Source organism: Natator depressus, chromosome 21 (genome assembly GCF_965152275.1).
Source record: "Natator depressus isolate rNatDep1 chromosome 21, rNatDep2.hap1, whole genome shotgun sequence".
Classification (NCBI taxonomy): domain Eukaryota; kingdom Metazoa; phylum Chordata; order Testudines; family Cheloniidae; genus Natator; species Natator depressus.
In genome coordinates, this window is record NC_134254.1 from 11,416,735 (window position 1) to 11,443,862 (window position 27,128).

A 27,128-nucleotide genomic window follows, 5' to 3' on the forward strand; every position below is an offset into this window, starting at 1 on the left:
CTGTTGTAGAAACAGGCTGGCCTCAGTGCGGAGCGTTTGCTGTCCAGGCGTGGTCACGCTCTGCTCGGGCTCCCCGGTCCAGAAGTTACGGAGCCGCACTACGGGTCTGTCTACACTGCAGACATACGCAAGCGAGCTGGAACTGACCCAGCTTGGGTACTGGAGCGGGGAATCTGGAGTGGCACAGGCAGTCCGCACCGGCCCAGACCTGCCTCAGGTTTCACTGCCCTGGTATCTGAACTAGCTGGATGAAAGCGAGCTCAGGTATGTCTACACACGCTACAGTCGCAACCAGCAAAGGCAGTGTAGACACGTACCCTCAGTCACAGCCAGACAATCCTAACTGTGTTACCAACCGTCCTGTCCTATCCCCGTGTGTGTCGAGGGGAAGAGCAGTCTCTGCTCTTTCCTATGAAAATGCCCCTTGAGGGCAGCCTTCGAGAGATCTCCCGTGACTAACCCCCCACCTCCTGTTAGCTGTGTTAAAAGCACTCCGTCTCGTGAATACGATAATCTGTTCAGAAAGTTTATTTGACTCTATAGAAAACCTGCTGTAATCGCTAAGATACCAAATGCCTCTTGTTTAAAAATCAAGTTAACCATGAAAAGCAATCTGTGGAGCAATCCAGGGCCAAGGAAACCGCCTGCCCGCCCCCTGCTCTCGAGCGCAGCTGCCGCCAGCTGGCAGCGCCATCCACTGAGCACCCAGAAGCCTCTTGATCCCCTTACCCCCCTGCTGCTGTCCTACATGGAGCTGAGCTTGTCCTGCAGCACCTGGAGCGCCAGCCTCATCTGCTCCTCCGTCCCCTGCAGCATCCTCACCTCGATGGTGTGGAAGACATACAGCCCCATCGAGAGCAGCAGCACCACCGTGGCCAGCAAACTCAGCAGGGAGGAGGAGAACTTGGGGAAGGGCTGCGGGGAGTCCCAGCCCGCCAGGGAGCTCAGGCCCATGGCCGCCTGCAGGAGCAGCAGGAGCAGGGCCAGGCTGGCCATGCGGCCGTTGGAGTAGCGCTGGCGCTCGGCCGCGTGCAGACGCACCCTCACCTCTGCCCGGGCCTCGTTCACCACGTCCACCAGCTCCGGCCCTGCAAGAGAAAACAGGGGCTTAGCCGCAGCTTGGGACGGCTCCTCCCAGCCAGCCAGGCCACCTCGGACACAGCCCCAGCCTCTCAAGGGGCTCAAGGCATCTTACCCGCTGGAGAGACACACCATGCTGATAAGGCAATCAGTGGGACAACTAAGGCCTTGTCTATGTGGGGCGGGGGGATTAATTCTGGGCAGGTATCCCATGGTGCTTTGCTTCGCTGCTGGGCTCTGTGCACCCTGGGTCTTTTTCTCGCCACGCGGGGTGAGATCCCTAGCGCCGGCTGGACGGAAACGATTGGGCTGTGGGATCAAACCCAACCATTCCCTTGATGGCTCTCTCGGGGTTTTCAAACGGCCTGCACGGTCCACTTGCGACCGTGGCCTCGTTCCTGCAGAGCCTGGAAGAAGGAGCCCCAAAGTGGCTGCGGTCGGAGGCCCAGCTAATGCCTTGGCAGGCGGGGCTCTCTCAAGATCCCAGCGCTCCAGGCCCCGGGCTGCCGTCTGTGCTGCCCGACGAGCTGCCCTCCCTGGGCCAGCTGCGCCTCCGTTGCCGAGCTCCGAGCGGAAAGGCACTCACCGACTGCGCTGCCACTCGAGCCCTTAGCCTCCTCTCGTCGCTGCACGCTCAGCGTAGCGATGACGGCTTCGTGGTCCGAGTAGGGAATGCTCTTGCCGGGGGCGGTGCCCGTGGTGGTCACGAGGCTGTCACACTTCACCACAAAGCGAGACAGTCCCTAGGGGAAGGGATGGTGATGGGGCACAGCGCTACGCAGGCCCCGGGGCCGTTCTCCGCACGGCCCCTCCCCGGCCTGCCATGGAACGTGGCCCACATGATGGAAGTGAAGTCTGCTGCTCTGTGGCCCAGACGCTGCAGTGGGACCCGGGAGGCCGAGTGCCCTGCTCTAACCACACAGAAACATCTCGAGACGGGGAGTTTTTCCTGGCAACACTGCCCCACCGTCCAGAGGGCTGACAGAGCCGAGCTCCGGCCTCAAGTTACAGACAGACCAGGGCAGCGACGTCGCTCAAGGCCATACAGCAAGCAAGTGGCAGGAGCTGGGATTATAACTAAGGCCTTCCTGTGTCCCAGGCCTGTGATCAGTCCACTGTGCCCACCTGCTCAGATCTGAAAAGCAGGAAGACCCACACAGTACAAGGGCTATGGATTTTGGCTAAGGGACTTCAAAACCAGCAAGATCTACTATATAATATGGGAGGCAGTGTTGCCTAGTGGACAAGGCCTCAGAGGTCTATTCCCAGCTCTGCCCCTGGCCTGCTCAGTGACCTCAGGCAAATCGCCGCCCCATGCCTCAGTTTCCCCCCTGTAAAATGGGGCTAATGCTATCGACCTCATTGGTAAAAGCGCGTTGAGGTCTACAGGTGAAAATCACTGCACCTAAGAGCTCGGTGGTGGGACAGACCAGACCCAGACAGGCCTCTTCCGCCTCTCCCCTCCGACTCGCAGTGGTAGCAAGCGGGAGGCAGTGCCCGGCACCAGGACGCAGCCCGGGGCCCGTTCCCAGCTCTGTCCCAGACGCGGCCTGTGGTTCGGGCGGGTCGCCTCCCCTCGCCGCCCCGCTGTGCTGCACGTACCTTGTAGAGAATGTAGTCGATGCGGATTCCCAGCGGGAAGGGCTGCAGCTCCTTATTGACCGTGAAGCAGTTGGCTGGGACCAGGGTGTAGCCGTCCTCGCAGCCCTGGGAGCCAAACACAAGGTCAGTCGGTGTCCCTCCGGACAGACCAGACCCTGCCCTTCTCCCGGAGGGGGCCGGAAGGAAAGCCGCGTCCTGCTGAAGGGCAGGGGCTCTGGACTCTCACAGGGACGGCAGCCCGGCTGGTGGCTGGGAGGGGAGGTTGAGGCGCTGGGGGACAGCAGGCCGGGGCGGGAGCTGGGGTGCAAAGGAGGGTCAGCAGGTGGGAGGGGAAGCCCAGCTTCTGGGTTCACCTGCTGCAGGCATTTACTGTCTGTGCGCCAGGCCAGTCCTGAACACACGCCCATCTCCCTCCATGCCCGGGCCCTACAGGGAAGCGCTTACCTCGAACCTATCTGCGTCGGCGAAGGAGTCCCGCAGCCCTGTCCAGCCTCGCAGCAGCCGGATCCCGATGTCCCCGGGGTGCATGTTCAAATCCCCACCGAGCAGCACCACATCCGCTCCCTTCGAGGTGTGCCTGAGGGGACGGGACAGAGTAACTTGGCGGGGCCAGAGCGAGCGAGCGAGCTAGCCCCCCCCGGCACGCTCCCTACAGCACCCCCTGCTGAGAGAGCCAGGGACTGGAGTAGCTGGGGGCTTCTCCCACAGCTGATGCACCCCCGGGGTTTTCTACAGCACCCCCTGTGGGGCGTGGCTGGGTCTGGAGCAGTTCCGAGCTCCCCCGCTACCGCGCCTTCATTCCCTAGATGAGACACCGGGGTACACACAAGGCCCCACTGGTGATGAGCCCGCGGCGTCTCTGCTCTACTCACTGTATGAATTGAGCCAGCTCCCAGGCCTGCACCACTCGATGGGGGAGGTAAGCGTCCTTGTCCCGGCAGTACTCCGCAAGGAGCTGGGTGAAGGGAGAACACAGGCAGTGAGTCCAGGCGCTCGGGGACAGACACTGGGAACCTAGCTCTTGTCCGCCCTATACCAATGCCAGGTGTGCTCCCAGGCTCCAAGCAGTCTGGCTTTAGACGTCTCAGCCAAGGCGACAGGCGCTGGATGGAGAACGAGAGATGGCTTTTCACCTCTAGGTCTGAATCCAGCCCTGCTGGAAAATGACTGGATATTGCCGGTTAGTGCTTCGTACAGGCTCCCATCACACCTGGCACTAACGGGGCGCCTCGCTGGCTGTCTTTTATTTCCAAGCTCTGTGCCGGCAGAGGGTGCCCCGAGCATCCAAACTTCTTTCCTGTCCCATGTCAGAACAGCAATGCTGCTGTGTGGGAGGGGTGACTGTCCGGGGGTGGGGGGGAATTGATCATCTAAGGGGGCTCAGCTGGGGCTAGTGGGGTGAAATTGAGCAAAGGGTGATCAGGAATCCTTTCCTGCTGGTGAGGTAGATCGGTTTGTGGAACGATCTTCCAAGGCAAGTAGTGAGAGACCCCTTGGCTTGAGGCATCTCAAGCTAGACTGCACTGTGTTTTTCCAGTGACTCCCAGTCTCTGTCAGATCCTCGGCCCTCTCCCCTACCTTCCCCGCAGTGAGACTCACATGGGTCACGTACACATGGAAGATAATCCCACAGATCTTGATGATGAGGAGCCCCACGGCCTTGCCGCAGAACCAGTCCCCGTGCTGGAGCTGCCGGGACAGGAAAGGAGAGAGAGAAGGCTGGTTACAATCACAGTGTCGCTGCAAAGGGCCCCCCGCCTGTGACTTTGACATAAGCAGACCCTGTGGCAGCTGGCCCCCTGCACTCACCATGTAGGGGTAGCCGTTCAGGGAGTACTGGTACAGGAAGGTGTCCAGGATTGGGTATCTGGAGAACACGCAGAACCCACTGCCAATCACCCCACTACGAAAGAGAAACTACAGTCACCATCCTCAGTCACTCAACCCTGCCCTGCCCTTGGGGACTACTAGGTGGGGTTTCTGAGCAAAACTCCCGGAGGAAAGGAGTGGGGTCTAGTAGTTAAAGCAGGGGCTAGGTGTCAGGACTCCTGGGCTCTATTCCTGGCTTGGGGAGGGGAGTGGGGCTGGGGTTATATAGCAGGGGACTGGGGGTCAGCAGTCTCCCAACCAGATTTAAAAAGGGGTCTTATTAATGAGTTAGGGTAAGCTATCGGCTAGAAACATATCATTGCTATCACATGTGATGCATGTATCTGGTGGGCATCACCAAGGCGGATACAGATGCTGGAAGTGGTGCAGTTTTTCTATCTCACATAAATGTTTAAACGTTGTTGGGCATCGAGTCGGAACAAAACCCCCATGAAATCCCCCAAAAGGCCGTAACTCGAAGAAACACAGTCTTAATGTTGACCAAAAGTGGCAGAAACCTTCTAAGTAGAATTGGTAACGCAACTCTATACTCACAATGGTATTGTCTGGGAAATATTGAGCACCAGGTGATATATTTGATGCATGTTCCTGTACTTTTTTTGCCTGCGGTTAAAGCAAAAGTCTGTATGTACCATGTAACGCATCCAAATGTTTGTCACTATTCGTAGAAAGGACTGACTGGAGAAAAGTTTCTGTGGCTGTTTTATATTTTATGACTATTGGCTGCCGTCCAATGCTTGCTGCTCCTGCCACTGGTGTTAATACGGCGTACACCCTCATGAAATACTTTCTGGGTATGTTCTGCTCTCTAGGTCAGGTCTAGACTTATGATGAAGCAACCTCCTGCAAAGCACAGTTGATTAAATGGAGGAATCAAAGGGAATTTGACAATGGCCGCCTTGAGATGGGAGGCATGCATCGTGCAATGAATTTCATGGGTGATGCAGGAAAGTGGGTTTGAAGACATCCTTGCATGCTGTGTCAGTCACGCTCTAAGAGGGACAGCATATAACCCTGGCGTTAGAATCCACAAGCTTATGAATGAGGCAACGCATCGCTGGAAATGGATGGCACCTGGCGAGCCCATGAACAATGTTCTTCCGGAAGAGGAGACGAGCCACATCTTGGGGAGACAGAATGCTCTGGCAGAGCACCCAGTCACTCCACCAGCTCGTGGACACCCATGTTATCCCAGGGGAAAAACCGTTTAGAGACTGTCAGGAACTTAGCTGGTTCTGGGCACGGGTACCTAGCAACCTAATGAGCTTGGCTGGGCCCAATAAACCCTCACTAAGTGACTGTGCTCTCTGATTGGACAGAAGGGCCAACCACTCCCTATTTAAGCCTGGTAGATGAGCTTCTTGTCCGGCCCTTGCTTCATCTCATGCCTCTGATCCCTACCTCCTGGCTCTGACCACTGGCTTGTCTCCTGACCACACCTCCGGTTCTGCCCTGACCACTAGGCCAGACTTCTGCTCCGACCACCGAGTCACACCGCCTACTCCTCAGCGTGTCTGCTCTGGGAGAGCTATGTAACGTAATTCTCCCAACTGCTAGTGGATGACGTAGCAGCAAAGAGAGATGATAACAAGTCCACAGAGCTTGAGACGTTGGCAGAGATGATTCCACTTGACTTCCAGTGTGGTCACGTGAATGATGCAAGATGGGGTTGTGTAAAGGTAACAGAAGACAGACTTGTGGGGAAAGAGAAGCCAGATATCTATTCTGTCCTAATTGATAGAGAGCAGAGTCCTGGACTGCCAGGCCCTTCAGTGGTGTATGGCGTGAGATGGCCATCAAGCAATCTCTCAGCAAGGACTGTGGGAAGCATCCGCATCTTTGCACAAAGGATAAGGCTCTGACCAAGTATTACCTGACTACGCATTTTAAGGCAGCTGTAACAAACAAAGGTGTGGAATGCAGCCTGCTGCAGTAGATCTCCACAAGGAAGCTACCACAAAGTGCCTGGCGGCTGCTGTCCCAAGATATTATAAAAGTCGGGACTGAAAGAATGACCCTGGAACAAGCCCAGACAACAGCCAGCCACTTGTGAACGCTGCAACGTCTACTGTGGCCCCCACTTGAAACTGCAGAAAGCTTGTGCATGACCAGAGAGAACGGCACACAAGAAACGAAGCAGTTTGTAACCAGGAGCCTACAAAGGGGGGAGGTAGGCCTCCTTTGATCCATAAACAGGCATAATCGCAAATCATTTGGTAATCACAGTCGAACAAAAGAAGACGCAGACAGCACAAGCAATTCTTACTGATGGTCAGATATCCAGCAAGCTGACAGTTAGTGTCCAGTCCAGAGATGCTGATATCCAGAGTCTGATGAAGTATGAGCTGGCACCTGCCCCGCTTTCCCTCTTCAACTTGGATGGATCTCTGAGAAACACCCAAAAGAGCAACATACCCTGTTGGCTGGAGAAAAATCTGTCAATGGTTAAGCTACCTTGTATCACAGGTTGGCTGTACATTGTGTGACGAGGTACCTGCTGCCTGTCAATTTCATCAGGCGACCCCGGTTCTTGTGTTCTGTGAAGGGGTAATTAACACTTTTTCTCCACCCCAGTCCTGATTTTATAGACCTCTCTCATATTCCCCCTCGGGTGTCTCTTTTCCAGGCTGAACAGTTCCCAGTCTTGTTAATCTCTCCTCGTATGGACGCTGTTCCAGACCTTTAATCATATTTGTTGCCCTTCTCTGCACCTTTTCCACGTCTAACGTATCTTTTTTGAGAGGGGGGCGACCAGTCCTGCACGCAGCATTCAAGGCGTGGTCAGCTGCTGAACGGTGTCCATGGCTGTCGTTGGTGACAATTACACAAATGAAGAATCGATCAAATTTGGTGAGAGCACCCCCAGGTGCAATGTCCAAATGCAAGAAGTTTGGAACCCCACCATGCTAGCAGCATTACGAAAGCATTGCGTGACGATGATGCTGTATTCAAAGACTAAATCTAACTTGCAAATTTTCTCCTCACGGGCTGGATCGTGAAGTGTGAGCAGAGATTGTCAGCTGGACGGGAAGTGCACCTTGCCGGTGGGTTTCACTGCATCGAACGAGCAGTGCGGGTCGTGCCTGGCCACCATTCTGCAATACCAGGACTCGAGGCAGATCACGAGGAAGCAGATTCACGGATGTTCTTGCACGTTTCTCATGCAAAGCAAACACCCAGAGTAAACAGGGTGCTTGGACTTAGATGCGGAAGCTCCGTGCCAAAGATAACGCTCTGTTTGTCAGGCAGCTGGTGTTGGCCCAAAGAAGAGCTTCATTCCCACGCACAGAGAGGCTATGGAGCTGGGCATGGACGTGTGTCTTAGGCAGCCAAACCGTTGTGCACTCAGTGGGTGTGACTACTTCAGTGATCAGTGGCGTGGGAAAAAATAGCTGGCTGAAGACAGCAGCTGAGCACCCGGAGAAGTGGGTGGAGGAGGAGTTTAGAGCTCTTCTTCCCACCCCTCGCAGCAGGAGTGTGGAGGAAGGGGAGCTCCAGAATGTCTCCCACACACACCCATTTGGGCACCCCACTCCCCAGGCTCAGGGCTCTGTGTCTATGGCATGCATTGCGATTGTTTGTTCTCAGTTCCCCACTCTGGTCTTGGAGCTGAGGCAGGGGCCTGCGCTGCTGGTGTCTATGCTTCCCTCCCCACCCTGAGCTCAGTGCTTCTGGCTTTCACAGCGCCCACCCCGCCTCGGCTCCCTGGCTCTCAGGGAGACGTCTGGCGTCTGAACCGAGCACACCCCTGCCGCTGCTCTCCGGGCTGCATGCCTAGTCTCCGCTCCCTTACGGTCATAGCGTTTGCCTGTAATATGGACCAAGTCTACCCGCTCTCAGCTCCCCGACTCAGCCTTGTGGCTCAAAGGGAATCAGGGGAGGCAATACTCAGCACTGCCCCCCCCCTCACTTTGAGAGGCCTAGAAAATCAAGCACAACAACAGGACCCCTTCAGGCCTGAGTTAGGTGGGGCGTGCCTTCCTCAGTGAATGGGCAGAGACCGACATTAAGAATGGGCTTGTTGGCCTAGGCTGGGAGTGGGGGCTCCCTCCCGCTTGCCTGGTGCACCTTTTCCACTTCCACTAAGTAGGAGTTCGGCCACCAGAGGGGTTAGAATCACCCGCTAGTCCAGCGGTGAGGGAGTGATGCTCATTCAAATCCCCGGGCTGCCTGCCGAGGAGAAGGGCTTTGCCAAGGGTGCTCCCTTGAGCTTTCCGCTTGATGCTGGTCCACTTTAACTGGAGGGCCAAAGGCAGTCTCAGGGGCTCTGCTATAGCCCCGTGGTTAAGGTGTGGGCCTGGGGTGTTAGAGGCCCTAGTTTGATTCTCCCTGTGCTGGGGGGGGCTTTGGTCTTTCCTCTTGAAATGGTTCCACTTGAATTAAATATTAGTTGAGCCACAGGAAGAGTCCACTATGAAAAGCTCTCTCTAGGCCAGGGGTGAGGGTATTGGCTTGGGATGCTGGAGGCCCTGGTTCAAGTCCTCTGCCCACCAGAGGAGGAAAGGGGATTTGGAGGGGGAGCTCCCCTAGTCTTTCCCTCTTGAAGCAGCTCCACTTTAATTAAAGTATAAGTTCCACGAAGGCTAGTGCTAGGATCACTCTGTAGTCTACTGGTTTCGATGCTCGCTTGCAATGTGGGAGAACCAGGTTCACGTCCCCCCGCTGCCTGTTAACAAGGGACTGGAACAGGGGTCTCCTTCCCTCCCAGGTGACTGGGCTGAGAGGCGGGAGCTCCCTGTTTAAGTCCCCTCTCTCTCCCAGGAGGCCATTGTTCTCTTGGGAAAGGGAGAGGATTTGAACAGGGAGCTCATGCCCCTCAGCGGAAGGAGGGTAGGGGGACGGTCCCTGGGAGGTGGGAGATCCTGGTTCCAAGCCCCTTACGGATGGGGGCATTGGAACAGGAATCTCCCACGGCCTGGGGAGCGTTGGGACCAGCGGGGACAAAAGAGTGATTCGTATTTTGTCAGTGGCTCACTTAATATTTTAGCAAGAGGGGCAAAACCCTTTACTGCCCCCAGCAGGAATAGAACCAGGGCCTTCAACATGCCCAGCTCACCACCTTAACCATGGGACTACAAGAAGGCTGCTTACTTTAGCTCTTGCTCTGGCCCATTAATAGTGAATTAAAGTCCAGTCACAAGAGGGGGAAATTCTCCCCGCACTCTATAATCGCTTAGTGGTTGGTGACAATGACGCTAAGCGGTGGAGGAGGAAATGCTGAGATGAAGGCAAACACAGTGGGGCATGTGTGGGGTCAATCTACTACCCCTCTCTCCCCAGCCAGCCTGTGGTGATGCCCCATCGCGATTCCCTCCAAAGACCAAGAGTTACTCCCTGTAACATCGCAATGGGAGGTAACGCCAGACATGCCCTCCAGGCCACAAGCCCATAGACTTCCCCAGGACACTAGTCCAGTATCCTTAGGCTTGGAAGGGCCAGATTTTTAATCAGTAAACGTTGCTTTCACCGCGCACACACAAACCGATGGAAAGAAATATGCAATAAGTGAAATCTACAGACAGGCGGAGTCAGACAAATGCTGCTTGAGAACTTAGTCGAGCTTGACTTAAGGATAGTAACTTTGTAGATTTCGACCTGTGGCGTTGACAATTTGTGTTTTAATGATTATAAAGCTTTAACTTGTTGAATCTCAGCCTCTACTGTCATTAAATAAATTATTGTCTGACCTCTCCCCTAAAGTTCCAGCAAAGGAGATGATTTCAAATAGATAACACTTTAAAAATGCTTAAAATCATAATTCTGTGCCACTGTGAAATTTTGAATCAATCATCACTGACAAAATAAATATCAACACTACTGGTTGAAAGGATAAACAAATCAACATCGAATTCTGGCCAGTCTAAGTATCCTTTAAGCATCCTCTTCTGGCAGAGGAAGATGGGACAGACACATGGGACGGCTTTAAGGCTATTCTATCAACTCTAAATGTTATACCTCTCCACATGGGAGAGTCTCCAGGGGAAAAGGGGGGGTTCACTCATACAAATGCCCAGACAGGTAAACAGATCTGGAAAAGGCTCAAAACCCCACCGCCCCCAGCCTGGGAAATTGCACAGACTGGTTTGAACGGCTTGAAGGCAGTGACCAAATAAAGAACTGGGAAGGGTAGAAAGCGACCAGTCTGACATGGGGAAGGGGGTCACTCTCACTCGACCCAAGAGGGGATGTGTCACTGTGACCAAGAGGCACAGACCCGGTGGCGAAGGTCTAAGGGACTCTGTTCCCATCAGGGTGTCCGTGTGGAAGGCAGGTGACACTCCATAGCAATTGACTAGCTATATATTCACACCTCAGTTAATCCTGGATTAACCCCTTACAAGCAGACCTTTAATATCAAGCCTGCCCGAGGCTGTATCTGATGGGGCAGGAGACGTAAGGGCTGGGTTAGCATTAGAGGCGATGACCCTGATTGCCTTTTTCCCTGACAAAGTCCGCTTGGGTGCTCCTGAGAGATGCTGTCTCAGCAAGTAGCTATCTGCTGCCTCCCGTCTCTTTGTGCCTGCTTACTTATGGCCATGCCACAGCTACCCCATGGGCCAGCTCCGCCCAGAGAACGCCAAGAACCTAGGGTCACCGCCCCGGGCAGTGCAAAGACAGCTGGAGAGCGTCACTATTCCCTGCTGGGATCTCAGGGGAGCCGCAAAGGGCCCGTGACAATCTCCCGAGATAGCAAGATCCAGCCAATACCTGGCCCTCGGGTGATAGGCTACCCTGGGGAGGGCGGGGCGAGATGAACGTTCACCAGTCCCCACCCTAAGGCTCTGTGCCAGAGGGGCAAAGGCTGCTCACCTGCCGTGGTCCCTTGGGGTGGGGACACGGCATGGAGCAGGCTGCCAGGGTTCAGTGCTGGTATAAGAGTAACAGACTTGGTTATGATTAAGAGGCGACGCTTTCTGCTGAGCAAAAGCCAGGGTGTCTCCCATTGCCAGAGACCCTTTCCTCCCAGCGTGCTTCACAGACCACTGCATTCAAGGGTCACTGAAATGCAGCCGTCTCTGGGGGGGAACGTGACAGCTGTTTAACACTGCACCCCATCAGGTTCCTCCACCACCTGACATCTCATGGTGAGCTGTAGCTCCATAAAGCCAGCCTGAACCCATGCAAACTCCAACGGCTTCCTTCGCCCAGAGCTCACACCCCTCGGCATGACACCGCACTGCCGATCCCAAGGGTTCAAAAAATCACGAGCTCAGCTTAGCAGCCATGAGATCTTTAAAAATACCTTTCCGGTTCTTTTCATCTCCCGGTGTCGTAGCTACCAGGGGCTACATTTTCTGACTTTTCTCCGCAACCACGAGAGATGGAAACCCCCCCCCACCTTTTTTTTTAAAGCCGAGATTCTCAGAGAATCTCACGGGTTGAGGAGCTGGGACTTCAGAAAAACCATCAACGACCGCAAGGCTCTTGATAAGATCTCGAGAGTTTGCAAAACTGAGGACTACCTGCTGCCAGGGCCCCTCTGATACACCAATAAGCAGCACCCGGGGACTCCAGCAGTGCCTCTTACCTTTTGAAGTAGTGGGAGTAGGGGTAGCAGGCAGTCAGCTTCTGTTTCAGCTCACAATAGTCCCTCTCGCTCCACACCTGGAGAAGCAGGAGAGAGCCTGAGAACGGCGGGGACTTGAGTCACGGAAGAGAAGCCAGCCCAGCCCACCCTGCTTCCATGGCCCTCGCCCTCTCCCTCCTTCACCCCCACTCCAATTCCCAGCCCTCATCACCTCCTGTAAGAGCGCCAGGTCGAACCCCTCCTGGCTAAGCGTGTCGCCAATCATCCCAATGCGCTCCTGCCGCACCTTGCTCAAGTAACGAATCGCCCTGGGGGGGAAGAAAGCAGAGGCTGTGAGGGGCTTCCCTGACAGAGGCTCACCTCCTCCTCCAACCAGCGCAGATCAGGCCCCTAGTGCCTGGAGCAGTGATAGGGAAAGGCATCTAGGGAGGGGTGCCCATGTGCTGGAAGACCCCGAGTGGCAAGGATCGCCCTCCAAACTCACAGCGGTATAGAGCCCCAGCCCTGTCCTGCTTGAGGCAGGGATGCAAAAGGGATAGGAAGTTTCCCTCAGCCTCTTGCATGCTCACCTCAGCTTCAAAGCAAGAGAGACACCTCCAGGGATGGCCTGTGGGGACAGAGGGGCAAGCAGGGTGGCTGCCCTGGGCACCAATTTCTGGCATGCGGGAGGATGCCAAATCGGAGGTTTTGGGGTTTTTTTGGCTCAGCCGTTCGGGGGACATGGGAAGCATTTTCTGCCCCAGTTAACAAAACACCCAGGGCCGGCCCTGGACACAGCGAAAGGAGAGGCAGGAGGAGCCGGGTTTGAAATCAGACCAGCCACAGGACTAGGAAGGTAGAGAGGAGGGGTGGAGGGGATTTGAATTCAATAGGGCTTCATGGCCCTGGTCGGGTCTAATGCCTACGATTCCACGAAGCCATGCACAGGATGAGAGCCCTCGTGGGAGGCCGTGTTTGCAGGCCTGGCCTGGCTCCTGCATGGCTCATGGCAGGTGCTTTGCACGCATGCGTGGGAATCGGGGGCAGCGTGTACCCAAAACACACTAGCTGAGCTGGTTCCCTTGCCCAACCAGCAATGCGCACAGTCTGCCTGCAGGCAAGAGCTGCCGTTGCATGCAACAGGAACCGAAGATCGGCTGTGCCCAGGGCAGGGCTGGCAGGCTGGCACAGAGCCCACAGCAGCGCCGAGATGAGGAGCGCGAGGCTCCCTGTATGGGGGGGCGGAGGGGGGCCTGCTCCAGGAAGGCAGCTCATTGCAAATGGACAGGGGAGGAGCGACCAAGGTGGAGCAGGTTGGAGATCCCGGGGCTGAGTAACTCCTGACTGCAGGGTGCAGATCTACAGCTAAGTTGGGAGCGATGGGTTATCCGAGGCCCTGCTTTGCCCCTGGCCACAAATCCCTCTTCCCCTCAAGACAGGGGCATCCAGCTTTGTGACACTTCACTCACACATCCCAGGGGCCTGGTTGCGAACAACGGGCACCAGGTCCCAGACCCAGGCACCTGCTCCTCGGGGAGACGAGGGAGATTGAAAAGATCCAGAGAACGGCAGCTCCGGGGCTTAGAAGTCTGGAGGGGCTTGCGTATGATAAATGACAACGCTGACACGGCCAGCGTCTCCCACCCCAGGAGCTCCATGCACTTTGCAACGGCCCTCGAGTCCTCTGCTTTAACCCCTAGATGTAATAACCGGGAACGTGCTGAGAGAGATCAGAAGGACTCCCTGGCTGCACGTCATCCCTGTGCTAAGGTACGTCGTGACTCTCCTGGGTGAAACTGCACCCACTGCCCAGGAGAGCCACCCTCCACCAGCCTGCTTTGACCTCTGCTCGGTCAATGGAAGAGCAAACAAACGACGACTTACCAGCAATTGAGGTCGAAGACGCGTAGCTGTAGTGGTGGACCAGTGTCCATCGCAGCCAGCTGGTGGGTCGCCGCGCCTTCTTGCCGTTCAAGGAGCAGTGGGCGGAAAGCGAGGGGAATCCTGCTCTGAGGATGAAGCCAGCGAGCAGTGGGTTGGAGGTGGTTTGAATCAGGGTCCCCCCTTGGTCCTGGGCATCTACAGGTTCTCCGTCCCCGGAGCGGAGCTGAGCGAGGAGAGAGGCGTCAGGCTTCGGCAGGCAAGAGGGATTATGGTTGCAATAGGGTAACTCAGACTGCTGCGTTAGCAGGTTAGCTGGAGAGGACAAGAGGGTGGGGCGACTGCTGGCAGGGCACTATCTCATCGCAAACACCTGTGCTTCTGTCTGCACCTCTCCGCTGAGACCTGCAGGCAGCATATGGGAGGCGACAGTAGGAGGGAAAGGTGCAGACCGAAGGCTGGCATCTTAGAGGGGTTCAGGAATTAAAGGGACATGCACAGGTGAAACGGGGCACATTTACACTCGCTAAACCTGCACAGACACGCTGCACGGCTTTTCTTTTCCAAGGATTCCAGCTGAAGCAGGTGAAAAGATGAACCACGACCCAGACACACAGCGGCCCAGCAGGAGAGCCAGGCAGTGAAATGGATTACGCTCCAAAGTGAAACTGACCGGCCAGGTTTTCCCCCCCCCCAGGCTGAGAGAAACAATCAATCACGAGAAGCGTATTGGATTTTTAAAACTATTCCGGTTTCAATCTTCTCACAGGCGATTTGTAACACAGGGGAGGACTTTGGGTTTCCCCCTGACAATGTCAATTTAATTGTAAATGGAACAGTTAGGATGCTTACACAGTAATACAAGACCCACGGAAAAGCTGCGACTGGCCCAGGGCAGATGACTTGGGCTTGCAGGGCTAAAAATGGCAGTGCAGGGTACGTCTACACAGGAATTAAATGCCAGCTGGCCAGGGTCAGAGGGCTTAGGCTTGCAGAGCTTGGGCCCTGGGGCTAAAAATGGCCGTGTAGACGTTAGGGCTTGGACTGGAGCCCGAGCTCTGCGACCCTGCAAGAGGGAGGTCAGGTTTACACGGTGTTTAGATGCCTGAAGTTGCAGACAGGCACTAAAGTCAGCTACTGTTAATTTATGCCTAGTACCTTTCATCTGGGGGACCGGAAAGCGCTGCACAATTCCTCCTTCTTCCCCATCTACACCTCTGTCACCACCAGGAAGGATTAGCACAACCTGTTCTTTTCAGGGTTCCCCTACACCAGGGCTGGGCAAACTTTTTGGCCCGAGGGCCACATCGGGGTTGCAAAACTGTATGGAGGGCCGGGTAGGGAAGGCTGTGCCTCCCCAAACAGCCTGGCCCCTGCCTCCTATCCACCCCCCTCACTTCCCACCCCCTGACTGCCCCTCACGGAACCCCCAACCGATTCAACCCCCCTGCTCCTTCTCCCCTAACCACCCCCCGGGACCCCACCCCCTATCCAACTGCCCCCTGCTCCCTGTCCCCTGACTGCCCTAACCCCTCTCCACACCCCCGTCCCCTGACAGGCCCCCCAGGACTCCCACGTCCATCCAACCTCCTCCTGCTCCCTGTCCCCAACTGCCCCACGGGGGCTGTGCCAGTCAGGGCGTCAGTTTCAATCTGTAAAGCCCTACGTGATTTGGAACCTGGCCATGTGTGAGACTATCTCTGCCCCTAAGCATGACTGCAACTGTGGGCAGTCCCTACACGTGAGCTCCCCACAGGCCCGAAATGCTCTCAAATAGATGGTTCTGTGGCACCGAATCCTGCAACCAGAGCCCAAATTTATTTGCCTTTGGAGCTTATTGCCAGGCTCGTCTTTTCAGACAGCGCTAGTTAAGAAGTTGCCTTCTTTTCCACTCCCAATTGCTTCCCAGGTAGGGGGCTGGTTAATTGCGGGAGGCTTAACATTTCTGCCCATTGAAAGGAAGTGAGACATGCCACGGAAATGGGCAAACCATAGATGGTTCAGACAATACACACATGTGTACGTACAGCACATATAAGTGCAAAACCTTACATTAACGCAATGTTGACATTTGCACATTTAAACACAGGCCACGCAGGGAACGAAAGAGTTAAAACGAACCCAGTCACGTTAATTCACTCAACACGGCAAGCACTGTATGAAGTCAGGGGAAAATATTAAAAGCCTCAGTATCCAACAAAATGACAAGATACAAACAAGGCGGTGGAATTAACGGTTCACTGAGATCAATACACGTTTTCGTTTCCTGACCTGCCTGTGTTTAAATTTGCAAGCTCTATTGTGTAACACAAGCATTTGCATTTATCTTCTTTAGTTACAAGAAAGAACCAACCTGACACGTGGGACGACGGGGTTGCGTAACTGCCTATCGGTACAATTTCAAGGTTTTAACTCAATTATCCGCAGACACCGCACCCGCAGCATTATGCAACTGCGCTGTACATAGAACCCCACTACTTCAATCACAGTAAATATTCTCACTGTGCATGTGTAAGGCTAGCCTTTCAACTGCTTGTAAACTCTCAAGGCGATATTCCTCCTTTAAGAGGAAACACAGCTTTAACAGCCTAAAGCGGTGTTATAGAACAGGACCACCTCCCTGTCCTAAACTATTGCAACAAGGGTGTCGCTTTGCAGCGTGAAACAGCTTCTCTGTTCCTCCCCAGAGGTGGCTGCATTTCAGGGTCGGCTTGTGAAGCACCTTGTCTCTCTTTCTACCCACCCCACCGCCCAGAGCATTTTCAGAGCATTCTAAAAAAAGAATCCTTTGGGCTGGAGCTTTCTTAGCACTTGGCTGAAAGGTGACTATTTTCACAGAAAGTTTGAAGACCGTATGATCTCCAGCAGGCTGCCATGCACACTGGTAACGAACGCATGGCTAGTCGGAACATCACGGTCAGGGATGGTCTTCTTCAACGGTGTACCCACAGCCAGCGGACGCGATGTTCAACAAGACACGTACCTGTCCACACTGGCTGCAAAGTCACGAGTAACACGGTGTTAGTTAACACAACGTAGACAAGCCCCTAGATGGACACAACTTTTCCTGAGCAAAAGGACAGGCCCTCACCACTATAGATAGGAGATTCTCCATTAGCTATAGGCAGTGGAGGGCTGATGCCACAGAAGTGACTCCAGCCAGCAGCAGGCAGTGATTGCCCCTACCAGTTTGTTACCGTATTTTATTGTATCTTAGAGCCGGCTGAGTTACCCCTTATGGATGCCATTCACTATGAACAGAGTCCCGGTTTTGCTCAGTGAATCATTGAACTAACCGAACCCTCTTTTCTCGGGCTGCGTTTATGACTCAGAAGTACCCATGCTTTGGAAGCCACCACTTGTGTTCTGCGATTGGTCACCTGAAGCCACAACACATCCCGATTCGATCACAAGCGTTTGCAAGAGGAGAATGCCACCCCGTCCAGTATGGATTTTGGGGCAATTCATCCCTTGTGCTAACATGAGCAAAATATTTGCATTAATACCTAGTGGGGGGAGGGAGAGCTCAGGGGTTTGAGCATTGGCCTGCTAAACCCAGGGTTTTGAGTTCAATCCTTGAGGGGGTCATTTAGGGATCTGGGGCAAAAACTGGGGATTGGTCCTGCTTTGAGCAGGGGGTTGGACTAGATGACCTCCTGAGGCCCCTTCCAACCCTGATATTCTATGGTCTTCCGACACTCAAATGATGCCTTATAATCCAGGGGAACCACAGAGTTACAAACATCTCAGAAACAGAGGTTGGTCGTAACGCTGAAATCTTCGTAACTCTGAACAAACATTCTGGTTGTTCTTTCTAAAGTTTACAACTGATCATTGCTTTCAAATTTTACTATGCAGAAGAAAAACGCTTCTTTCCCTTTTTTTTTTTTTAAAGTAGTTTACGTTTAACACAGCCCAGTACTGCATTTCCTTTTCTTTTTTTATTTTGTCTCTGCTGCTGCCTGATTGTGTCCTTCCGGTTCCAAAAGAGATGTGTGAGTCTGGTTCATGGGTCAGCACATAACTCCGGCGTTCGTAACGCTGAGGTTCTGCTATAATCATTTTATAGATGACAACGGCACCCTAGCCAAAATCAAGGCCTCACTGTGCTGGGTGTTGTACACATCCCAGGTAAGAGAGAGTTTACAATCCAAACACCTACACAGCTTACAATCTAAATTCACAGAGGGTGGGAGGAAGGAAGTATCATTATTCCCATTTTACAGAGGCCAACTGAGGCACGGAGAGAATAAATGACTTGCCCAAGGTCACACAGGAAGCGAACCCTAACTTCCTGAATGTGTTGACATAACCATCCTTTCTCCACATGACTCATGCATTGCACTGAATTAAAATGGGGACTTTTATTAAAAAGCAAAGATCTGTTTGTGTTCCTATCTGATCGACCGTACTATACATTATAAACAACATTAACTTCTTAAAACAAGACAGAGGGACTTGCCGCGGTTACTAACACACGGTATCATGCACAGTCGTAGGCAGGACTATGAACCCCAGCTAGAAATTACTTTTTTTTTTTTTTTAAAACGTCACGTGAACACAGTTAACCATGTGAGCTACAGAAGTTCAGAGCCCCAGTGTAAACACTCAGAATGGAGCGAGCTGGAATTCTACGTTGGATCTGTGCAGAATTTGGTGTCTAACGAACCGTTTAAACAATTACGCCTCGCCTGCTTCTGTAAGGACAGACCTTGGGTAAAAGGGCGTTACAGAGATTTATTAAAAATCTACCCCCGTGCAAGGAGCGGGGCTGCTTTAAAGCTGCCACAACACGTTCAGGGGAAATATGCAACTGCCAGAAGTTAGCAGGAGGGGACAGGTTTCAGAGTAACAGCCGTGTTAGTGCATCCGATGAAGTGAAAGCTTATGCTCAAATAAATTGGTTAGTCTCTAAGGTGCCACAAGTCCTCCTGTTCTTTTTGCAGGAGGGGACGAGTCTGTAAGTGTCCCAGGCCCGGTCTGCACAGAGGCTACCAGCCGAACAGACAGGGGCGTGATTTCTTCTTTAAAACCAAAACTAGTCAAAATCAATCCAACACCCCGCATGCTTATGGAGATATAAAGGCACCTGATGGTAAAGCTTATCCCCCCGCAGTGCACACGGGGAGCGGCTCTAGAAAGGAGATTTCTGGGCTACAGCTGCACCCATGTCAAGGGCCAGCATCCCTTCAGCACTTGGGCCTGGCCGCTCTCACCGCCGCTTGAACCTGGGTCCCTGGCTCCCGGTCCCGCCGGTGCAGAGCCACCGCGGGGCCCGCGCTCCGGCCCCGCTGCACGAGCGCTCGGGCTCACTCGCACGCGGGTCCCCCGGGGAACCTGCTGCAGAATAGGGGCGCGTGCAAGCGGGGCCCCATTATCCGGCCCCTGAGGGTTTTCAGAAGTGGCGGGGGGGGGGGAGAAGTCACCCCCCCCAATAATTAAATCTTTCCGAAGCAGGGACAAAAAACGCCTGGCGCTTTGCAAGCGCTAAAGCGATTAATAAACTCGATGCATGGGAGGGATCGGGGCGCGGGGGTGGGAGAAAGGAGTAGAGAGCCCCCCCACCCAAGGCAGGAGAGAGACGCGCTCCGGGCAGAGCTCGGAAGCCAGCGGACAAAGGAAGCACCAGCGACTCCCTGCAGCGGGCCCCGCGGCTCTGCCCTGGCGCCTGGGCACGGCTGCCGAGGGGTGCCCGCAGCCCCGCCCCGCCGGGGACGCATGGGTGCTCCACTCCCTCCCCGCCCCGGGGTGTCTCACCTGCTGCGGGCGCGCGCCAGCTCCCCGGGCTGCGGGGCCAGCGGCCAGGCTGGGCGCGCGGGGCACGCTGGGGCTTGGAGTCCTTCCCGGCGGCGGCCGCCTGGCGCTGGGGGAAAGTACCTCTCCCGCGGGGCGGCGCTGCCGGCGGGGCGCGGGAACTACAAGTACCAGGGGGCTGTGCGGCGGCGGCTCTATCCGCCAGCCGGGGGGTGCGCGGGAAGCGAGGGGGGGTGTGTCTGTGTCTGTGCGCGCGCGAGCACAGGGGATGCACATTGTAGGGTGTGCATGACCCACTCGGGGGGGGTGGGCTCCCCCCAGGCTAGGGGATCTCGTTTTAGGGGGTGCAGGGGGGCTGGGGGGGTGTGTGTTTGTGTGGGGGGAGAATGCACAACTCTTGCACTTCAAAAGCGAGAGCCTGGCCTGCCAACAGGTGCCTCCATTGATAGGGACATGCCCTCCCCTCCATGGTCCCCCATGCCCAGTTCTAAACAAGCCTCTGGAGGGAGGCGTGCAGGCCCGCCGAAGATCCCTGAAACAAGCGGTACAAAATCTTTGTGGTGAAAATGGGAATCCTTGAAATGTGTCTTGTTATGAGCGTCAGCACTAAGCGGTAGCGCTCGTGCTGGCCGGGTCTTCTACTTCCCTTTCTCCGCAGTACGGCTGGGCCTGCTGGGGGTTCCACCTGCCTGCGGGGCCGCTCAGCTTTTCGTGATACATTTTAAGGTTTCAGGCTGCTGTCTGTCAGCTGGGGTTTTATTCCTGGGGGAATGATAATAACCCTACCTCAGGGCTTAAAAGATGTGTGATCTGTCTTTAATATATCATAAGTTCATATCCATCGTCTTGAGTAGTATATTTCCAGTTAGATAATCAGATTTGTATATACCTCCGTGGGAGATGGACACTGACTTGTGTTTGATACTTCCCAAGTTTTAATTTGTAATGCAGCCTGAACAATCACAAAACCAAGTGGTCTCAGAGTTGTTATGCATGTACCACTCTTCATAGCTGATATCCCTATTATTCATAATTTCTCTTCACTGTTGATTTTACTTTTAGATTTTCTTCTGTCTCAGATATATTCTTCACCTTTTGCTATGCTTTCTCTGGCAGTACTTTGGGTTGGTCCCTTAAAACTATAACAGGGTTTCCATTTGGTTCCATAATTACTTTCCAACCTTTATTTTGTTCAAACGGGTCACAGGTCTCATAAACAGGTACTATTGTGTTGCACTTTCATCACCAAGTTTTGTGACTGCACATTATATTTTATGCACGTTTGCAAAATGGCTCCTTCTGTTTAAGTTTCTACAAACATTCCAATATGCAGGATACTTACCGTGGAAGGAGGTGGATTAGTTCTGTCTCTCTTACAACCCTGATTTTTATCTTAGCTCGTTAGTTCTGCTAACTTTCTGAAATCCTCTTTTCGGAAGAGTGCGACCTCACCTGGAATACTGTGTGCAGTTCTGGTCTCCCCTGTTTAAGGATGAATTCAAACTGGAACAGGCACAGAGAAGGGCTACTACGATGATCCGAGGAACGGAAAACCTGTCTTATGAGAGGAGACTCAAGGAGCTTGGCTTGTTTAGCCTAACCAAAAGAAGGTTGAGGGGAGATATGATTGCTCTCTATAAATATATCAGAGGGATAAATACCGGAGAGGGAGAGGAATTATTTAAGCTCCGTACCAATGTGGACACAAGAACAAAGGGATATAAACTGGCCATTGGGAAGTTGAGACTTGAAATTAGACAAAGGTTTCTAACCATCAGAGGAATGAAGTTTTGGAATAGCCTTCCAAGGGAAGCAGTGGGGGCAAAAGACCTGTCTGGCTTTAAGATTAGACTTGATAAGTTTATGGAGGAGATGATATGATGGGATAACATGATTTTGGCAATTAATTGATCTTTAAATATTCATGGTAAATAGGGCCAATGGCCTTTGATGGGATGTTAGATGGGGTCGGATCTGAGTTACTACAGAAAATTCTTTCCTGGGTATCTGGCTGGTGAATCTTGCCCATATGTTCAGGGTTTAGCTGATCGCCATATTTGGGGTTGGGAAGGAATTTTCCTCCAGGGCAGATTGGAAGAGGCCCTAGAGGTTTTTCTCCTTCCTCTGTAGCATGGGGCATGGGTCACTTGCTGGAGGATTCTCTGCTCCTTGAAGTCTTTAAGCCACGATTTGAGGACTTCAATAGCTCAGACATAGGTGAGAGGTTTTTCACAGGTGTGGGTGGGTGAGATTCTGTGGCCTGTGTTGTGCAGGAGGTCAGACTAGATGATCATAATGGTCCCTTCTGACTTTAATATCTATGAATCTATGAATAGGTTAGATCAGGAGGGCAGGGGGAAATGAAGAGGAAAGATTGGGATGGAGAAAGAAAGAAAGAAAACACGCTGGAGGTGGAGAGAGGGGAAGAGTGGGGTCAGTTCAGGTTTGTTTACACACAGGACTTTACACAGCAGTTTAGCTCAAGGGCTGCAGACACATTTATTGATTTAAAGCGGGTTATATCTGTTTAACCTGCACCTGTACATTTACTGACACAAGACAAGGCCCCAATTATAAGAAGATAATGGCCGTACTAGGTCAGAGACCAATGGTCCATCTAGCCCAGTATCCTGTCTCTAACAGTGCCCGACACTTAAGGGGGAATGACCAGAACAGGGCAATTATCAAGTGATCCATCCCCAGTCATACAGTCCCAGTCTCCAGCAGTCAGAGGTTTAGAGACCCCGAGACTATGGGGTTGCGTCCCTGGCCACCTTGGCTAATAGCCATTGATGGACCTAGCCTCCAGGAACTTATCTAATTCTGTTTTGAGCCCAGTTATACTTTTAGCCTTCACAAGATCCCCTGGCAAGGAGTGCCACAGGTTGACCGTGCGTTGGGTGAAGAGGTACTTCCTTTTGTTTTAAACCAGTGTTTGGACGCTGAACTCGGCCAAGGGGAGGTTTCACCCACACAGGCTCACAAGAGAGGCTGGTGGAAATACGAGTGGAGAGCCAGAGAATAGCATGCAAGGGTCTAGGAATGGGCTATCAGGCCATCCCTAGCCAAACACCACCCCATCCACAGCCCAGTTGATATTATACTATAGCTCCCAAGTTCTGTGCATCTCCATTGGGGAAACATGCACACAGTGAGGGACCGGCTCTTCCCCACCATTGCCTGAAGGAAAGGGGGGGATGGGGCACGTACAGGATCCAAGTCTCTGATCCTGCTCCTCCTTCCCCAAGCAGCAGAAGTAGATTGTCATTAAGGGGCTATCCCATTGTAGATTAAGGTGGGGGGGGAGAATACCTTTGTGTACAGCGCCTAGCACAGTGGGTGCCTAGGCCCTACACTAATACAAATAAATAAAAGCAGGGACATAGGCCTGGATCAGCTGAGATTCCCTCCCTCCAGAGTATTTCATGGGTCTGCTCACTCCCCCCATCATTTCCTTCTTGTCCACGGAGTCCATCTGCTCCTCCTATACCATCACTTCTCTCCCCACCCTGTCAGTCGCCCCCTACCCCTATATCAACTCCTCTCCCCGCCCCAGTTGCTAGGCCCACCATAACATTCTCCCCACCCCTCACACAATGGGGTCTGCTCCCCCCACATTTCCTCCACCCCTCGTTTGATCCCACATGACCCCCATCCCAGTTTTTCCCCTCCTCCCCCATTTTCCCTCCAGACCTGCCCCTCTTCCCCCAATACCAGCTCCCCATTCTGCCCCAGACCTATCTACCAGCTGGAGAATGAAACAGTCGGTTCCAGAGCTCTCCTTGTGTCTGGTGGGCTGCTCCTGAGGAGCTGGGCAGGTGCCATGATGACCGGGAGGATGGGGGTGGGTGCAGTGACGGCAGGGGGTACAGAGGGCTGGCAGCTGTGGGTATGTCAGGCCACAGGTTCTACTGCCTTTTTCAAAACCGCCCTGAGCACCGTAGCTTTACACGCTTCCTGGATTGGCCAGTCTCCATCTATTCACCGGCCTGGCATTGGCATGGATATATGCATGGTGATTGTGTGCACTGTATGTATCTGAACAATCTGTTTCACCCACTCTGCATCCATGAAGCCTAAGTAGAAAAGATCTCTCAGTCCAGGGCGATCGTATCTTTTCTGGGGAGCCCTCTACCCCAGGATTCCAGGGCCAGCAACGTGGTAGCCTGTCTCCAGGAGACACTCAGTGCAGATGGGGATACTCTTAGCCCCACTTAGGGTTCTTAGTTTTCAAAGGGGAGGGGGATAGGGGACAACAAACAAGCAGACAGACTCTCAGACTTCTGACATTCATGGCCAAAAATGGAAAGAATCCCTCTGACATTCAGAATGTGAGTACCAATACATACACGGCTGTCTTGGTTTGGGATCTCTTGAAACAAATGATGACCCAAGATTTAGGAAGAAAAATACTTCTCTGATAAATAGGTCTTGATATTCATCTAAACGTTCTCCCCCCTCTTACAGTTGGGGAAATCAAGGCAAGGAATATGTAAGTGCCTTGCCTGTTGAAGATGATGGATGGATTATAGTGGATAAACAACAAAAACGCACCCTTACCAAACAAAACCCCATCACCTGCAATCCAAGAGGTTATAGAAAATCGGAAGAAGGGTGATAATGTAGATAAAGACTGGATCCACATCTGGATTCAATCCTGGCTCAGACACAGACTCTCTGTGTGACTTTGAGAAAGGAACTGCATCTCTCAAACCCCCACATTTGTAACATGAGAATGATGCTAGTCCCTTTGTCTTGTCTGTTTGGCCTGTAGGCTCTTTATAAGGCTCTCTCTTCCTTTGTATATGTACAGCACCTTGCACAAAGGGGTTTGATTTCTGCTAGGGTCTCTAGTCAGTGCAATGATTCAAAACAATAGACAATAAAAATACCAGCTCGGGAACTGTGTTGAGCCAACCCATGAACAAATAATTTTAATGGTTTTCAGCAGACCCATCATTTTGTAGGCGCTCCACTGTCTCACCTTGTTGAAGTTGGACAGATCCAGTAAACACAACAAATATATGATACAACCCATCACAGCTGGATTAAAAAAATTACACAAAAAATATAATACATAAAAAATGGTTTTACATTGTGGACTGACACAGCTCTACAAATGGTGACCATAACCCTGGTAAGCTTTACAAAGTCTTTAAAAAAATAAAACAGTACTTCATGTGAAATTCATAAATACAATGGGGGAGGAGGAGAGGAAGGGGCTTGGTTATTGATTAAGAGTCTCTGGGTACCTGTTTAAGTCCCATTACGGGAGAGCCAAGCACTTAGCATCTCTGCCGCTGTCCCGTAGGAGTGAGTGGCAGCCGGGCTAACGGGCAGCACGTGGGTGTGTATTTGTGTCCGCAAACCAGAGGTCAGAGGGCGTGTGAGAACAGCCAGGGAACTAGGCAGCGGATCTACTGCATGATGCTCTGAGATTACAAGGGAGGGAGGTGGGTGGGTTGCAGATGAAGGGCTAAGAAACATAAAACAGTCCAGTTTAAGAAGAGATTCTTTCCAACAGGGCTCTGGCCCAGTGTGGGAGCGGGGCAAACACAAAGGCGGGGCGGGGTTGTGTTGGGTTTTTATAAAGCCCAACTCGTCTAGCAGAGCAAACTCCCCCCACCCTCCCCTCGGCGAGGGGACCGGAGCCTGCCGCAGGAGTGTATACAGCGCCCTCTGTCTGGAAGGCAGGTTAGTGAGGGGAAGAGGGGGGCATTGTTGTGTGTCTCTGCATGCTGACGGGAATGCTTGGAAAAGGGAGGGTTGAACCTCAATTTCCAGAGTTTTAGATCTGCGAGTGAAACAAACATGCTACATATAAGAAACCCAGCCAGGTCTCCCCACCACTGGAACATGGGCACAGAAAGGGACTATGGGCATTCAGGATTCTCCCCCTCCCGAACTGCACAGACAGCAGCTCCCCACCTCCTCTTTCTCCAGCTACTCCCTACCCCACAGCTAGAGATGGGACGAAGTGTCCAGAGGTCAGCGTGCTCGGCCTTCGAGAATCAGCCACCGATGACTGAGTCTTCCTAGGAACGAAGCTTGTGCCACTCTAGGGGACAGCTACTCGCCCACGCCAAGGGGGACAGGGAGCCTGGGACATTTGCTCCACTCACCCAGGGGGACTGGGGGACCAAGGTTCAGAATAACTCGGGGGTGGAAGTCCTGGGAGTCTCCATGCGCCTTCGCTCTGAATTCCACGTACCATCAGTTCTTGGAACTTCAGCGCCTACTGTTTGCTCCCCAGCACTGCCGTGTATGCTCTGCATTAAGGTTTGTTTCCTGAGCTAGTGCACTGGGCTTTGCCGTATTACTGCTCTGGTTCCAACAGGCCGCCCCGTCAACGGTCCCATGCAGCTCCTCCGGCTCACGTGGGCATGGGTGTGTCCGTCAAGACTCCCCGGGGAGGGGTTTCCAGGATGCCCACAGGTGGCACCAATCGCAATGTTATTAGAATAGTTAAATATGTTGTACTAGAAAAACTTTGACCAACAGATGGTTTCCTTCAAGGGTTGGAATCTTCACAATTCCCTCAATGCTCCTGACAGCTTCCCCCGGTCACAGAAACCCAGGGCTGCCATACTGGATTCAAAGACCCATAACTTACTTGCCTGCCTGCCTACCTACCTAGCTACACAATAACTGTACACCTGGCCACCAAGCAATGTCTGGGCATCTAGCCTTCAGAACAACATGCTAATCAATCCCTAGCTCGAGCAGAGGGGGATAAAAAGGAAGAAGAAACGGGTCAAAACTGAAGATTCAGCCCCTTGAAAGCGAGGCTAAGTCCACTGGGAAAGACAGGGTATGAAGCAACAAAATGTCTGTCTCTGTAACATCCCCTTCCCCTCCCTTCTGCCTCCTCAGCCCAGCACTGCTCTCACTTTCCCCCCAGCAGAGAGGGAGGAAGTCAGCAATGGAACGACAAGCCATTAACCCACCAGTTTAGGAAGCAGCGCAATGCAGTAGGGCTCACACGTCTGTGAGATCCCCTCCTTGTCCCCCTTCATCAGGAGCAGGCCCCCGCCTGAAGACAGAGAAAGGAAGAGAAGTCTGCAGAGTGATGGGGAGGAAGGGAGAGGACTCTAAGGACAGTGTCCCCCCTGCTCTCCTTCCACTACATCTATGCCACCTACATGCACCAAACCCTTGAGATCTGCCCAATCACCATCCGCCTGACAGGGCCAGTCTCTTCCTTCAGGCACCATCTCAAAGACCCCCGCTCTCTTTGGGCCCCTTTCCAGAGATCTGCAGTCTCCTAGAAAAAGGACATTTTTCCAGCACTGGGACCTCCCCTTGCAGCGGCCTCGCTGGGATCAGGCCTACAAGCTAATCTAGCTGGGCAACAAGGACCCTTGGATTCCAGCCATCAGCGGGCTCATCCATTCACCCTCTTTGTGCTAGCGAT

General features: G+C 53.3%; 1 protein-coding gene across 1 annotated transcript; it reads right to left on the reverse strand.

Moving 5' to 3' along the window:
- Positions 1-494: 494 nt before the first annotated feature.
- Positions 495-19,793, reverse strand: SMPD2 (sphingomyelin phosphodiesterase 2). The gene is made up of 11 exons (XM_074936498.1): positions 19,718-19,793; positions 13,964-14,186; positions 12,312-12,408; positions 12,101-12,177; positions 4,492-4,585; positions 4,282-4,371; positions 3,555-3,637; positions 3,127-3,259; positions 2,683-2,787; positions 1,667-1,823; positions 495-1,088 (listed from the first exon to the last, which is right to left on the reverse strand). Exons 2-11 carry the CDS (start codon positions 14,011-14,013, stop codon positions 745-747), a joined length of 1,230 nt encoding a protein of 409 aa, XP_074792599.1. The 5' UTR covers positions 14,014-14,186; positions 19,718-19,793; the 3' UTR covers positions 495-744.
- Between the last annotated feature and the right edge of the window lie 7,335 nt (positions 19,794-27,128).

What these genes read in the sequence shown, in the direction of transcription:
- SMPD2 (XM_074936498.1), bottom strand. Translation starts at nt 14,013, where the DNA reads ATGGACACTGGTCCACCACTACAGCTACGCGTCTTCGACCTCAATTGC. An exon ending in TCCATGTGTACGTGACCCAT is followed by an intron (nt 3,638 to 4,281) that starts GTGAGTCTCACT and finishes CCCTTCACCCAG; the next exon opens with CTCCTTGCGGAGTACTGCCG. An exon ending in CTCGAGTGGCAGCGCAGTCG is followed by an intron (nt 1,089 to 1,666) that starts GTGAGTGCCTTT and finishes TTTCTCTTGCAG; the next exon opens with GGCCGGAGCTGGTGGACGTG.